The sequence below is a fragment of the Lycorma delicatula genome, chromosome 6 (assembly GCF_047948215.1).
Source record: "Lycorma delicatula isolate Av1 chromosome 6, ASM4794821v1, whole genome shotgun sequence".
In the NCBI taxonomy this organism is placed as follows: Eukaryota; Metazoa; Arthropoda; class Insecta; order Hemiptera; family Fulgoridae; genus Lycorma; species Lycorma delicatula.
The window spans coordinates 119,272,268-119,287,284 of NC_134460.1; the positions used below are offsets into that span (position 1 = coordinate 119,272,268).

Sequence of the window (15,017 nt, forward strand, 5' to 3'; positions counted from 1 at the left end):
TAACAACAATGGTAAGAGATCATCAATGATCAGCTGATTAGCTTGATTAGGTAATATTTATTTATTAATATTTTTATTTATTTACTCATTAAATTTGAAAAATTAAAAATTTTTTAAATTTAAATTTCAACTTTTAAAATAAATTTTAATTAGCTTAAATTTTAATCTAATTCAGTTTAATTTCTTTTTATTATTTATAAACATATTAAATTTAGTAAGTTTCAAAATTTATCCCACTATCAGTTTGGTTACAGACTTCATACAAACGTTTTGTTTATGCCTTTATTCTTGGCTTAAAGAGACATTTAAAATAGTTCAGTTACAACCCCTGGGCCGCCCCCCAAGAAGGGGCTGAAACCCTATTTTTATATCAAAAGGTAAAGTAGTTGAACAATACCTTATCCTGAAAGTTTACAGTATTCTATCTGGAATGATTTTAAAGTTGTTGAGGGGTTTCCATACTTTTGACTCGCTCTGAATATATATAAATATGTGTCTTAAGTCAAAGGATCAAAGTCTTAAGGATTTTAGGGGTAATTGTATACTTAAAATACTGGAGAAATTTTGGAACACATTTTAAAAAAAATATATATATATATTTATATAATAAATAATAATTAATGTATATATATATACATACACCCACAACAGAAAAATGATATAATTTATTTGTTTAAACAATTTAAAAAAAGTGTTGCAAATTTCTCCAGTATTTTAAGGATGCCATTACCCTTAAACCCTCGTAAGATATGTTATACATTTTTTCTAATTTAATTGCTTCATAATTGACGTGTATAGTTTTATATTATTATAAAAACCAAGATTTAAATTTATATATATAATAAAAGCAACATATATATTCTAATATCGAAAAAATTTACTAGATAACATAAGTTTCCTTCACGGTTTCATTTATTTGCTGGAGTTTAAATCTGTTAACTTTATTCATCGTGTCCGATGAGGGGTTGGTTAACATCTTAACGCTTCAGTTCATGGAAATGAACTTCCTTACGGCTCCGTTGCTCTTATTTTTGTGTCAAGGAACTTAGTTTTTCTACGGCAAATTAAGTTCTACGAAAATATGCACACTCCTTGCCTCTTTTTCACTGTAATCTCACTAAACGGCAACCGGGTTTAAATTTTTAAAATACATCATCCGTTAAGTGCTGCTCTCTATTGATGAAGCCGAAGCAGAATTTTAGGCAATGGCTGCCTTTGTGTTTATAACATTAAGCGTAGCCAACAGAAGATGATCTAGTGTGTTTTTTAGTAAGGTGTTAAACTTTCCTTTTTATCGCTTTTGTTGTCTTGGTTTTTTAAATTTAAATGTAAATATTATATAGGATTTAAAAAAATATATACCTTTTGTTAATAAAAGTATTTTTGAGGAGGAACGTTAAAGTTGTTTTTGATTTCGTGTTGTCTGCCTGATCTTAGAAGCTCAGTAGCAGCCGGTTGAGTAATAAAGTTGTTCGCGGGTTAAAGTGTCGGTTGTGTTATTTTGTTTATTTTAATATCAATAAGTTTGTATAAGACTGTTAAAAATGCCGCCCAAAAAACGTGATAAAGAAATTGATACTTCAAAAAATACAAGAACGGATCACATTCAAGCTGATCATGAATTATTTCTTCAAGCGTTTGAAAGTGAGTATAGATATAGACCAACTTGGTGAAGCCTACAACCAACCACACAGGGTTGGGCAAGGACTTCCTCAGTACTTTGCCAGTATTTTTTTTATTATAAGTAGTTATTGCGTTGCACTCATTTATTGTTATAGACTATTTCCCCTTATTATTAATTATTTTCATCTTGACTGAACAGTTGGAAAATTTTCTAACATAGGGTATATTTTTGTCAGTTATTTTTGGTGTACTTATAAAATTCGTTACTTTTGAATTTTAGTTTGTTTTATTTTCGGCGTTAGTTTTTAGCCGTTTTCCTTTAATGTAAATTCTAAAAATCTTTTAACCTACTAATGTTAATGTACCTTTCACAACTTTCTTGAATTACTCATATAAACATGTGTATTTTTATAACCTAGGAGTATGTTCAAGGGTTAAAACGATCACCATAATTTTTATCAAAACTTTAATTTTTTATTAAGTAGTGAGTAATATAATGTGTTAACTTGAAAATAATATATAACATTTGTTACAGTATCATAATAGAAGCATCATTTTCATTGTTTCAGCTTGGCTGATCATGGTTTTTGCCTTAGTGTACAATTTGATATTAATTTTTAATTTTAGTATAACAACTTCATTAACGGTTAATATTTATTTTACTTATTAAGATAAGATGATGAAATTTCATAAAAAATTCATGTTGAATTTTGAAGAAGTTCAGTTTTAAATATAAATAGTGTGTTAATTAAAAGGTTAGGCTTTCCTGCATGAATTTTATTTTTGCAAATTTCCTTTTTTAGTGCAGGACAAGTCCAATTACAGTGAAGTTGTATGCGATATACGCCATTCCTTGAGCTTAAATTTAAACTACATCATTAAATAATTTCATAATTAACGCTAATAGTGTTGGGTGTATCCCAAATGAAATCTCATGTTGTAAATAAATTTTTTCTAATTTATTGGTGTAAAGTTTCATGAAAACTACATGCCAAGTCACCATCAACAAAAGGATTTGAGCACTTATAAACAAAGCTAGGTTGAGTGTCTTAGACTGATAGTAAGGATTTTATTTTAGTCATTCAAATTATTTAAAAAAAAAAATCAATGACAGGAGAAAGTTGAGTACTGTTTTAACATATAAATAAAAAATTTGGTTGCTACCGTATAAGTAATATGAGGCTGAAATAAAGATATTTTTAGAACCTTTTTTTGCATTATTTCTATCTACCTATCAAATGTCGACACCAAATTATGAACTCAACTTCTAAAATGCACCTGAGCTGTAATGTTACATATAAAATTATTTCAACAAAAAAAAATAAACTAGATTTCAGATTCCTGTAAACTGCTTTAACAGTTTGAAGAATGTGCAGACAGAATTCAAATTTTGCATCAAATAGTATTATCAAATTTTTAATCTAAGCAAGTGAGTAGAGGAAATTGTGCAACTCTATGAATTTATTAATTCTTAAGAATATGTCATTAAAAACCAGTAAGATAATTTGAATCATTTTTCACATATTATCTAATAGGGAGAATTCAAATCTCTTGGTAACACTGCTGTTATGGAAAATTATAAAAAACTTGTTGTGTTCAACTGACTCTGCCTTTGACCACAAAATAATTTTTTTCTGCTGTCTCACAAAAGCAATGAATTCTTAAATAAAAATCCCTAACAAATTTACGTTTATCAATACATTTTGTTAAATGTCATTAATAAATTTAAAATTATGAGGTAAGAAAAAAACCTTGTGTCATGTTTGCATATCATGTAGATCCAAAGATAATATGGTTTTACAAATTGTTTGTCCAGAAACAAACAATTAAAAGTAGGCTATTGATCTGAAATTTGTAAGTGTTAAGGAAATAGGATGGGTTGGTTATGTAAAAATTTGAATGCGATTGGTCCAGTTTTTAAAAAAAAAAAGATAGCGTTTTCATTTTCACTCTGATAACATATCTTCAAAGATATGTAAAAAAAAATTGGTACTTACGTATTAACGCCACCGCAGCTACAGCTTTATCTAAAAACAAAGTAGTCAATCGGATTTCGGTGGAAAATGAACAGTCTCTGTATTAATTTTAATAAATGGTTATTTATATTTATTTTATAAATATAATTTAACCAAACTTAACCTACGCTCGCTAACCTTGACTAATTAACACCATAATTTTTTGAGTATTTATTTTAATAAATTCAGTAATTATTGCAATTATTTATTATTTAAATAATCAAAACACTCCTGTTAATTAGTCAAGGTTAGCGAGCGAAGCGAGCGTAGGTTAAGTTTGGTTAAATTATATTTATAAAATAAATAAAATGGTTATTAAAATTAATAAAGAGTCTGTTTTGAATCTATGTTAAACTCTATATCGGCCCATTTTCCACCGAAATCCGATTGACTACTTTGTTATTAAATAAAGCTGTAGCTGTGGTGGCGTTAATACGTAAGTATCAAAAAATTTAATATCTTAAACCTCTGCATAAATTAATTTAAAGGAAAAATACATTTTTTTTTTAGAATATGATTGATATTTTTATTTTTTTTAAAGCTGAAACTTGAGTGTACAAACTTTCTTTCCTATTAATTGTTTTTAATTTAAAGTGAATTATTACAAAAAGTTTATCATATACTTTCACATCTTTGCATATTTGTTGCCCACCATACCATTTCAGCATTATCAGTGCTTAGTTAGCCAGGTCTGCTATGCTGCTCCAGTGTTTAGTTTTTATTTCTTTATGATATGTGAATACTACTTGCGTTTTCTCGAGTACTACTTATATACCAGTCAGTTTGCAGTTTTTTATTCTTATCCAGTTTTGTAGCTTTTATTCTTCCTTGCTATTTAGCATTTAGTATTTTTTTGAAGATTTTTGGGAATTTAAACGTAGTTTTAAACACCCTTACCCTCCATGAAACGAGGTCCATCTTGTGTATATATATATATACAAGATGGCCAAATATATATATATATATTTTGAGTAGAAAAGAAATATTATGTTCATTGTGGTTTTGCTGGAATTACTTGTAAATTAACATACTGATTAGTACATGATGAAAACATCTTGTCAAATGTTATGTTTAGAGTACATTTCTATATTTAAGTGACATTAAGTTTAATTTTTTGAGTATCTGTAACACAAGGAAATTAAGAAAAGGGAAAAAGAAAGGCTAATTTGAAATATGAGCACAGAGGAGATTGAAGAAGATTAAACAAGCAGAAGAAAAACAAATAAATAATAAGAAGTGAATGAGAGAAATGTAGTCGGAATAGTTAAGAATTGGAATCTGGTCGGGTTATATTATTAGACTAGAAGAGTTTATTAAAAGTTTGCGGGAAGGTGCAATATCTTTAATATATATAATTACTTAGAGATGCTTAAATTAAGTAAAAGTTACAAACAGTTGAAAAGAAAATGGAAACTTTCAGGAACTAAAAAGTTTCAATGGGAATAGATATAAACATGTGGAAGGAATCTGCCATCTCTTGGTTGTTTTTTGTATTTGATCTGTGTAATAGCCTCTAATTAAATTTCAAAATTTTACTTGATTTTCAAGCATAAAATAATGAAGTAATTTAGTAAGGTTATTTGAGAAATAAAATTGATAGCTTTTTCAGGAGTAAAAAATTATATACTTTATTGAAAGCCTTAGATAGGCCAGTGTGTAGATAAATTTTTAAACCCTTTCCTAAAATGTATTCCAAAAATCTGATTAAGATATACGCAGGTTAACGATAGAAGACCCATGAATGAGTTATCATAATTTTGTTACCAAAAATTAGAATAAGCCAACAAGGGGTTGAATTGTATTCCTGGCTTTTCCCTTTAGAGATTTTTATTTCAAATTCGACATAGGGTTTTTCAATATTAATGGCTTTATTATGCAGTATTTAGAATATAGTTACGAAAAGTATAAAAATATTCATTAAAATAATTAGATCCATTTGATTCCTTCATCAGATGATCTTTTTACCTTAAAAATTCTTCAGTATTAAAAGCATAGTTGAGAAACAGAATATTCTTGGAAAGAAATGTTGAATCCCAGTTGACTTCCTCGATCAAAAATATTTTACCATGAAAATTATACACCATTTAGAACATTGTTGCTAAAAAAAATTTGGTTACTATTTGGCTCCCTTGTTTGATGCTACTTGGCCCGTTATTATATCGCATACAATTTTTTTTTTTAATAACAGCTACAACTTGAAAAACAGATATATCAAAAATTATAAAAAGTTTTAAAATTCCTAAGTCTTGCCCCGCGGGACCTCTATTTAAAAAAAAAACGTTCTGTGTCATCTACACTATACTAGCTACAGTTGGATTTTCAATCTTGAAAATTAAAGTTTAAAAGAACTTAAGTTCAGGTCCCATTCAGCACCCTTAATTTTTGGAGCGTAAACGTGTACTTATTGGAGTAATAAGTTGGGCCCAATTTGGTAGAATGTTATTCCACTAAAATAAAATAACAAAATTAGCATATTAAAGAAAAAATTACGAGGACCATATTCTGATGTCCTTTGTCTGATGAGGTAAAAAATCAGGTCAAAGCTTTGAATGTACTTAACTAAATGTCAACTTTTTTTGTCAACAAATTTTAGAATTGTCAAAAATAGTTTAGAGATATTATTGATTATCCCTGCCCTAAGTTTGGTAGACTTTGGAATTTTAAATAATTTAATACCTACTTTTATCATATTAAAGCTCAATTTTATACTACCTACATAAAAAGTAAAAAGTTCAAAATGACAAAAAACTACCCCTTCTCTTTTTTTTAATTTTGTTCAAAATTTAATGCTATCTATAGATAATCGGAATTTCTGAGCCATTTTCAAAGAATTTATGTTGAACCAATCTGTTTATATTATTTGGAATACAGACAAACACCAGAAAGAAGATGTTCATACATCTTCTGGAAATTTTTATTAATTTTTTTGTGTTGTCTAAGAGGACATTGTAAAAATCAACATTTACAAAAATCCTGGTACCAAAACGTTTTCCCGATTCTATGCTATACTCTCTCTTTATAGCTAGCTATCTTGATGTAGCAACATTAGAGCTATATCTAGGGCAGCAAAATACATGATATACCCAGTTAATCCATTTACTGTTATACATTATTTTGTTAGGTTATATTGATTCCGTGTACTGACTTAGGAAATCAACATTAACCAAACATAATCTACACTAGCTTCGCTCGCTAACCTTTTCTAATTAATGGTATATATTGTTGCTAAAGGTATTATTCCTATTGCAGTATCTTATTACAGATATATATTGTTAAAAAAGAGAAAAAATATTTTTGGGGGAAATTCCGAAAAGTACCATTTTTTGCATGTTGACATGGATTCCATCGTTTTTGTGGGTTAAACCTTTGAAATTTCACATACCAGAACATTTTTTAAAGGTTGAGCTCCCGTAACTTTTATTAATAAACATTGACAAAACATGTTGAAATTTCAGGGAGTAGTTCTTTAAAATTAAAAAATTCTGGATAATTTAATTCATTCTTTAAAAGGATGTCAATTTTAGCGTAATCAATAAATTAAAATAATTTATTTTTTATGAAGTATTCATGAACCATACTTTTTTAGAATTTAATGCTTATACACACTTACAGAAAATGTTAGAGTTTTTCTTAATATGCAACATATTTGTGATTATATAAGTCTCATGTTCTGACTGAGAAGGTCGACCGGTTACCAAAATTCCATAAGAAAGACAGAAAATCCAAGGCATCTTAATCACAAATTAAGATGCCGTTTCTGAGTGAAACAGTTCATAGATATACTATTCTCATACGGGAAAAACTGACTAAACTTATAATTTTAATGTTGTTTCTAATTTTTTTAGACATTTTCCCTATAGTCTACTAGAATGTTTACATATGAAATAAATAAAAGTATTTAGGATATAAAGTATTTATTTTCAGATATTTATAGTTTATTGATTGGCTGATTATCAATTAGTTGTGGTTTAAAGGGTTCTTCTGGCTCTTCTGATATCTGCTTGATTACCCTTGTCAAGTTTATTTACAATATATTTATATTAATTTTTTTTGTATTCATCATAATTATAAATGTGATTGTTTTAATTGAATGTGAAATTTTTAATAACATTCAGGACATTTTTGATCAGATTAAATGTGAGAATAATAGTATTCTATCAACAGTCACTCTCCAGATTTTGTAATTATTAATCTTTGTTGTACTGTGAAAGCAAAAATGATAATGAATTTGGTGACACTGAAATTATTATTGGAGATTAAGAAATTGTACTGTTGAATTTGAGGCTATAAAAAAAAGAAGTAAAACTTTTTTAGGGTTTAAGTTGGTTTAGAAATGGATGTATAAATTAAATTAAACCATTTTTTTAAAGGGTTTTCTTAAAGTAATTTATTACCAATGATTTGGTCAAAATACTACACTGCTTTGGATTTCTCTTATCAGAGGAAGTCATATTTTTTCCCTCCTCTTTCCTTATTAATTATTCCAACCTTGAATGATAGCTATCAGTATTGTGTCGGCTGCCACCCAGGTATTGTTAGTGGAGTAATGTGGTTTTTTTTTTATAGTCGGCTAACCGGACGCCTTGTTTTGAGGGGTTGTGGGAATGGCTTGGCAGAATAGCAATCTTTTGTGACTGTGGAACTGTTTGAGGATTCTGTTGTGTGCAGACGTTGAAATAAAAGATGAACTAATGTCTTGACAAACTTGCTGGGTAAAACCTGGAATCCTTTATACGTAATCTAATCCTGTGGAATTTTTTATCTTAGATTTTTTTGTGCTTTTTGACTTCGGAAACTCCAAAATGTAAAGATATACAAATATCCAGCGAAGGATAATTTTTTTATTAATGGTAATATTTTTATGAAATACATTAGTTCTTATAATTAAACAACTCTGTTTAACAGATTAACTCTGATTTTTGACCGATTGTTAATTATGTTCAACAGATATCTATATTAAAACAGTGTAATGTGAAATCATTAGTATTGTTATAAATGTTAGTTAAATTGCATTATGTATTTCGTCAGTTACTACATTACTTAATAAAATTAACATTGTGTGTATAATATAGCAGTAGCACTGGATGAAATTTTGACTTAAGGTAAATAGCAAATGTTGGATAAAGATGTTACGTGAAGATTGCAGCAATTTTGTGGATGTAGTATAAAATCCATGTGCTGAAGATTAAGCACATGGAAATTAGCATTTGCTGAATGACGTAAAGTAGATAAACGGTGCAGATTCCATGCTATCGGATATACATGATTTAATGAATGCAGTGGATATGAATGGCTATCAAGAAATAAGATTATGAGCGTAGATACAATTATTATTAAAGTATGAGAAGTAAAAATCAGATTAATGAGAAAAGATAAAGAAGGAAAAGTGGAAGAAGTGCATTGTACAAAGTCAAAAGATATTTTTGACATGCGGTAGGTCACTTTGAACAAACAGTATAATGGACTTGCTACAATGCAAGTAAAACTTAAAGAAGTGTGTGGAAGCTACACAGTAAAGCCAGATGTAAAAGCAAACAATGACAATATATTTTTTTTTACAGAAATAAACGCGAATAATCTTAATGTTTAATTCTACGTAAAGCCAGACAGTTAGAAAATATAATCATAAAAAAGAAAGAAAATCCCAATCCGTAAATCAGTTAGGATTTGATTATAAAAATCTAATGATGAAATTTACAAAAAAACAGGAAAATATTAGAAATATATTTTGCAAAATATTAGATAGCAAAAATTTTGTTTTCATGGATATATTTTCCGAATGAATTATAATAGATGTTCTGTTTCGTGAAAGCAGAAAACCACCTGGAAGTATTAAATATTTTAGAAAAAGAGTTATTTAGGATAAAGGTATGTAATTTTGAATTCCAGAAAATTGGAAGAAGAAAAGAAACTTCACAGAAGAACATCATGAAAGACAGAATTACAATGTCAGAAATTCAGAGAAAACACTGGAATAAGGAATTTTAAATGCTGTTTCTTAGTTGGCTGTGGAAAAAATTCACTGGAGTCATTGGACTGATTTTTGCTATTAGTTACTTGTTACTTTACTCATTTAAGATTAAAATATGATCATTTACAAAAATTTTTTAAATATTGTCTGTAATAGTGCTTTGTTGTACCCATAAAGTATCAAGAACAGTTAGTAACCGACTAAAACATTTAGTTTCATAATTGTTAATTGTCTAAAATAGTACCTAAAAAAATATATTACATGAATCTGTAATAAATATGTAATATTGAATGTTATTTAATATCTTAAACTGTTGTCTTAATTTAATGCTTTGTAGAGGAGGTAGTTATTGCAACAGTTATTAATAGGAAAGTAACTCCAATTTACCCAGGTGTAAAACTTAAATTTTCTCATTTGTTTCGCCTGTGTTTTTTTATTAGAAACCAATAAAACTATTTTTATGTGAAATTTTAATTAAGATCAAGAGAAAAAAGTAGTAATTATAATTTGATGCTAATATCAGATTCACTAATTGATACTTTTTTAAAACCATTGAAAATCAAAATTTTGGAATCTGTCTAAATGTATTTTATATGAAGAAAAAAAAGTATTTTAATTTCTTAAAGTTTAGAATTTTTTTCATTTTTTTTTTGTGTGCAACATCTGTACTCATTCACGTATGATAAGAAAGGTGTGCATGTTTGCTGTAAATGTTGTTTGAATTTAGTACGACCATTGCATTAGCTTAATATCTGTCCTGCATTCATGTTTTCTTTTTTCTTTGTATTGTCCTATAATTACAATTTGTTGCAAGGATAGTGTTTTGTTCTAAACTGTAATTTTGATACTTACTTTTCTTTTCATATAAAATATGAAAAGAAAACATATGTTTTCTTTTTATATATATATATAACTTACAATAACTATAAATGGTATGGTACAGTTAAGAACAAAATACTATCCTTACAACACATTGTAATTATAGAACAATACAAAGAAAACGAATGCAGGACAGATATTAAGCTAATGCATCGGTTGTACTAAATTCAAACAACATTAACAGCAAACATGCACACCTTTCTTATACGTAAATGAGTACAGATGAACGAGTACAAAAAAAAATGAAAAAAATTCTAAACTTCAGGCAATTAAAATACTTTTTTTTTTCTTCATATAAAATACATGTAGACAGATACCAAAATTTTGATTTTCAATGGTTTTAAAAAAGTATCAGTTAGTGAATCTGATATTAGCATCAAATTAATTACTACTTTTTTCTCTTGAATTTAATTAAAATTTCACACAAAAAAAGTTTTATTGATTTCTAATAAAAAACAACAGGTGAAACATATGAGAAATTTAAGTTTTTTTACCTGGGTAGATCGGAGTTACTTTCCTATTAATAACTGTTGCAATAACTACCTCTATAAAGCATTAAATTAAGACAGCGGTTTAAGATATTAAATAATATTCAATATGTTTTATATATATATATATATATATATATGAATTCTGTTTATCCATATTAACTATAACTTTTCAGTTTATCCTTAATATGGTAAAAGGATTTGTCAGAAACTAAAAAAAAAAAAATCAGTATTGACCTCTATGGTTCCTCTGATTTATTACTTAATGTATTCAGAATTACAGTAAATTTTACACTGCTGCCTAAAGTAGCATTAATTTTTTGACAACTTATTACTTATAAGGTAATTAATTTTTTTTAAGCAATTTTTATAAAATTATTTGAAAGTGATATAGGTCAAAACTATTCATATTTTCTTCTCTTGATTATTAAGGAGAACCTTATAGTAATGTTGATAAAGTATCTTTATAATACGTTAAAAAGAGGGAAAAGTCATTACTTTATATTTTTGAGATTTGCAATTCCACGCACTTAAGATGCAGGTGTAAATGAAGTGTATTCTTGTACAGTCGCAGTTCGACCGTTCTTGAGATGTGTGGTTAATTGAAACCCAACTACCAAAGAACACCGGTATCCACGATCTAGTATTCAAATCCGTGTAAAAATAGAACGGGTAATCACTGCTAAAAGGAATTGTTACGTATTCTTAAAAATTAATAATATCTACCATCTCTACATACAAGTTAGAAGAAAGAGCCTTAAGCTTCCGTTGCAGTTTTTAATTAATTATCGAAACGTTAAAAAAATCTTCCTAACCAATTTATTTAAAATACAGTTACACATTTTTCTTTACAGAAACGGTATTACTCTGTCAATGAATTTTTAAATAATACTAATTAGAAAAAAAACATGAATTTTCTGCATCCCATTTCAATATGTATACAAGTAATTTCAATTAATGTCTTCCGTATTTTGTAGTTATTTTTTTAATTTAATATCTTTATGAGTTTACCTTAATATTATTTCACATGTTTGTATTTAAATTAATAATTATGGACTTTAATAGCATCTTTTTTTATTTTATGTATGTTTTAAATAGGATTTTATCGCAGTTTCTCTTAATCAATCCAGGAAGATGCTAGGGTACTTCCTTTTTTATCCACGAGGCAGCATATCTTACCATTCCCTATGGAATTTATATAATGTGTTGTTATGTACCGATCAGAATAAAACATTTAATACTTTGTTTCATTCTTTAGTATTAATTGAAATGTAAATTTTTAACACCGGGCTACTTGTGAGATTAGAAATCTTGGCGAAATCATAACCTGTTACTACTCCGCTACTAAATTGTGGTTCGTATATAATGCGTGATTTCATAACAAATAGGTACATTAGTGTGTTGCTTTAAATATCTGTTGTGTTCTTTGTTACGGCTGTGTCCTTTGTTTTGATTTTTTTAGTGCTGGAGGTAAAAGTAGAACCGGCCTGAATTTTTATTTTTTCTGAGAGTATTGATGTTGATATGAAGTTGTCGATTGCGGGTTCTACTGCCGCTTTTATTTCGGTGGGCCTGACTGCTGCTTACGTGCAAGAGTAGAGTCGAGTCTATGGAAAACCATTTCATTCCTTATATTTTGCCGGTCAGCCCGGTATAAGACGCTTACTATTCTTTAACAAGGCTGTACCTTTTCGAGATCGATTTGTGCTTCTTGTCGTGTCGCCTACAATTATTGGGGAATCTAACAGTGCTTTTATACGTGTAGTTTAACGAGGAAGAATCGTTCGGATGAAAAAGATAAGCGTTTAGATTTGATATTGCATTGTGCCAAATATAAATTCACAACAATACGGTTAAAGCGCAAAATTTGCCAAAATATTATATTCTGTCGTTAGGAAGTTATGTTAAAAAGTTGTGATAATGGGATTTACATTTTAATGCATGATTTTCCTTTACATGGTAATTTTTATGCAGATATAACAGCAAACACAGAGTAGTTGAAGTAGTGAGTGTTTAATGGAGCCATTTCTGGCGTGAAGTGTTTCGTTTAATAAGGCATACTTTCAATAAAAAATAAATGAAACTATGATTGACTGATTTTAGACTTTTATAAGTTTATACGGTTTTTAAAAATTAAAGTTCACTTATTTATTTTAAACTGCTTTAATCTTCTGTTAGTAGAGAAGTTTTTTTATTGGGATACTGAATTCCTGAAACTAGACTGGTTTGCAACTGCTTTATAAAACATAAATATTGTAATCTGTTTTAAAAACATTCTTTATTGTTCAAGTAAAAGTTCTTTGCACCGTTACCCTTGTCTGCATTGCTAGTTTCTGTAACCGCAATAATTCTTTTGTTTAGGAAATGGATCTGAATGCTTTTATTGTCGAAAAACAAATTAAATTAAATTTTATCGTTTGGTTCTTTTTTTTACTTTAATTTCGCGTATATTAATAATGTTCTTCTTCGTGATAATATTTACTGGGTTTGTGACTTCGTGAAAATTTAAATTGATGCTTATATTTCCGAAATAATCTAAAGATTGATATTCTATTAAAATCTGATTATTTTTATTAAAAAAAATTCTCCATTAACCTTTGAGAACTCGCGCTGTTGTGTTTTGTACAACAGGTTTGATATTTTTTGTATTCCTTGATTCGTTTTTTGTGCGTAATGTATGTTGTTACCAGACTTCACGAAAAATTCCTACTTTTCGAGATACTGGAATTTAATTTGAGACATGTCATTTTATTTCATAAAATTTTTTAAGAAATTATCTTGTAATTATACATTAAATACAATGAATACAATTTTGTGATACAAATATCGTTTGGTGAAATGAAACCGAAAATGTTTTTATTAAAAATTTTTTTTTTTTTTTTGTTTTTAGTATACTTCAATATAATTTTTTTTGATGCAAACATCATTTGGTCAAATGGGACAGAACATTTTTTTAAGCAATAAAATTTTATCAGTTTTATATTAATCTCAGTTAAGTATGTCACTGTTGTGTAAAATACAACACGGGATTACTGTTAAATTTTTGGCGGTAGTTTCTGAAGATTAAAAATAGTGCATCTGTTCTTTAGTACTTACAGTGGCGGCTCTCGTATAGGCATTGTGGAACTGCAGCATCCCCTATTTCCACTTGCTATTATCGATAACATTTAATATAATGAGTTCTTTTTTGTTTAATCCTTTCTTTATACTTATACAATATGTAATTCTTAAGCTTAATGTCAGTAGCCATCCCCCCCAGTTTATGAAAAAATACAAAAATCTTTGTATGGAACTATGCGCTTTGCAGTGTCAGCTGCATGCTGTTTGACTGTTCTGCGCATGCGCATATAGGAAGCGGCTGGGAGGGAGAGAAAGAGCGAGCGAGCACTGTCGCTTATGCAGTGCCGGCCCTACCGTGCTGGTGAAAGGTAGTTTTTTTTTACTCCGTGTGTATTGTGCTTAAAAACTGTGTATCATATTCTTGAATGCGATAAAGTGTAGAATTAGATTATTTTCCTGTTTCCAGCTATTCTGTTTGATTCTTTTTTTTCGGTTTTTTATTTTACAGAAAACTAACTCCGGGCTTGAAAAGGCTCAGTTTTTCTGGAGCAGCACCCCCACTAATTTTAGCTACGAGCCGCCACTGGTACTTTAGAGAAAATTACAGGTTTACTAATGCTTGGCAGTTATATTTTATAGGAAAAATATAATTTCCTTATTGAGGAATGTAGAATACTAGCTGACCCTGCAATGCTTCGCCATTGTTAGATTTGAGTATATATGTAGGTTAAATGAACACAAATGAAAGTTTGATAAAACATTAAGTTTTAAAACTGAATGTTACGGAACTTCACAAAATATAACCTTTCACTTTTACCGTAGTTCATTTCCCCCTTTTTCCTACCCCCATCTTCCCCTTTCCCGCTTCTTTTTTCGATTTTCTCATTTTCCATGCCCCCTTTTCACTTTTCCCCTTCAGCCTTTCCATTTCTCCTCTTTCCTTTTCCCCGCGCGCAAATCGGTCCAGTAATTTTTTTAGTC

The 15,017-nt window shown here is 28.5% G+C and overlaps 1 protein-coding gene across 1 annotated transcript in view; it reads left to right on the forward strand.

Annotated features, from left to right (window-relative positions):
- Positions 1-1,463: 1,463 nt before the first annotated feature.
- The window catches only part of Su(z)12 (Polycomb protein Su(z)12), a 118,333-nt gene continuing 104,779 nt past the window's right edge, over positions 1,464-15,017 (forward strand). The window contains exon 1 of the mRNA XM_075369520.1: positions 1,464-1,644. Coding sequence (XP_075225635.1) covers positions 1,545-1,644 — 100 coding nt within the window. The 5' untranslated portion in view covers positions 1,464-1,544. The remainder of the gene's footprint in view (positions 1,645-15,017) is intronic.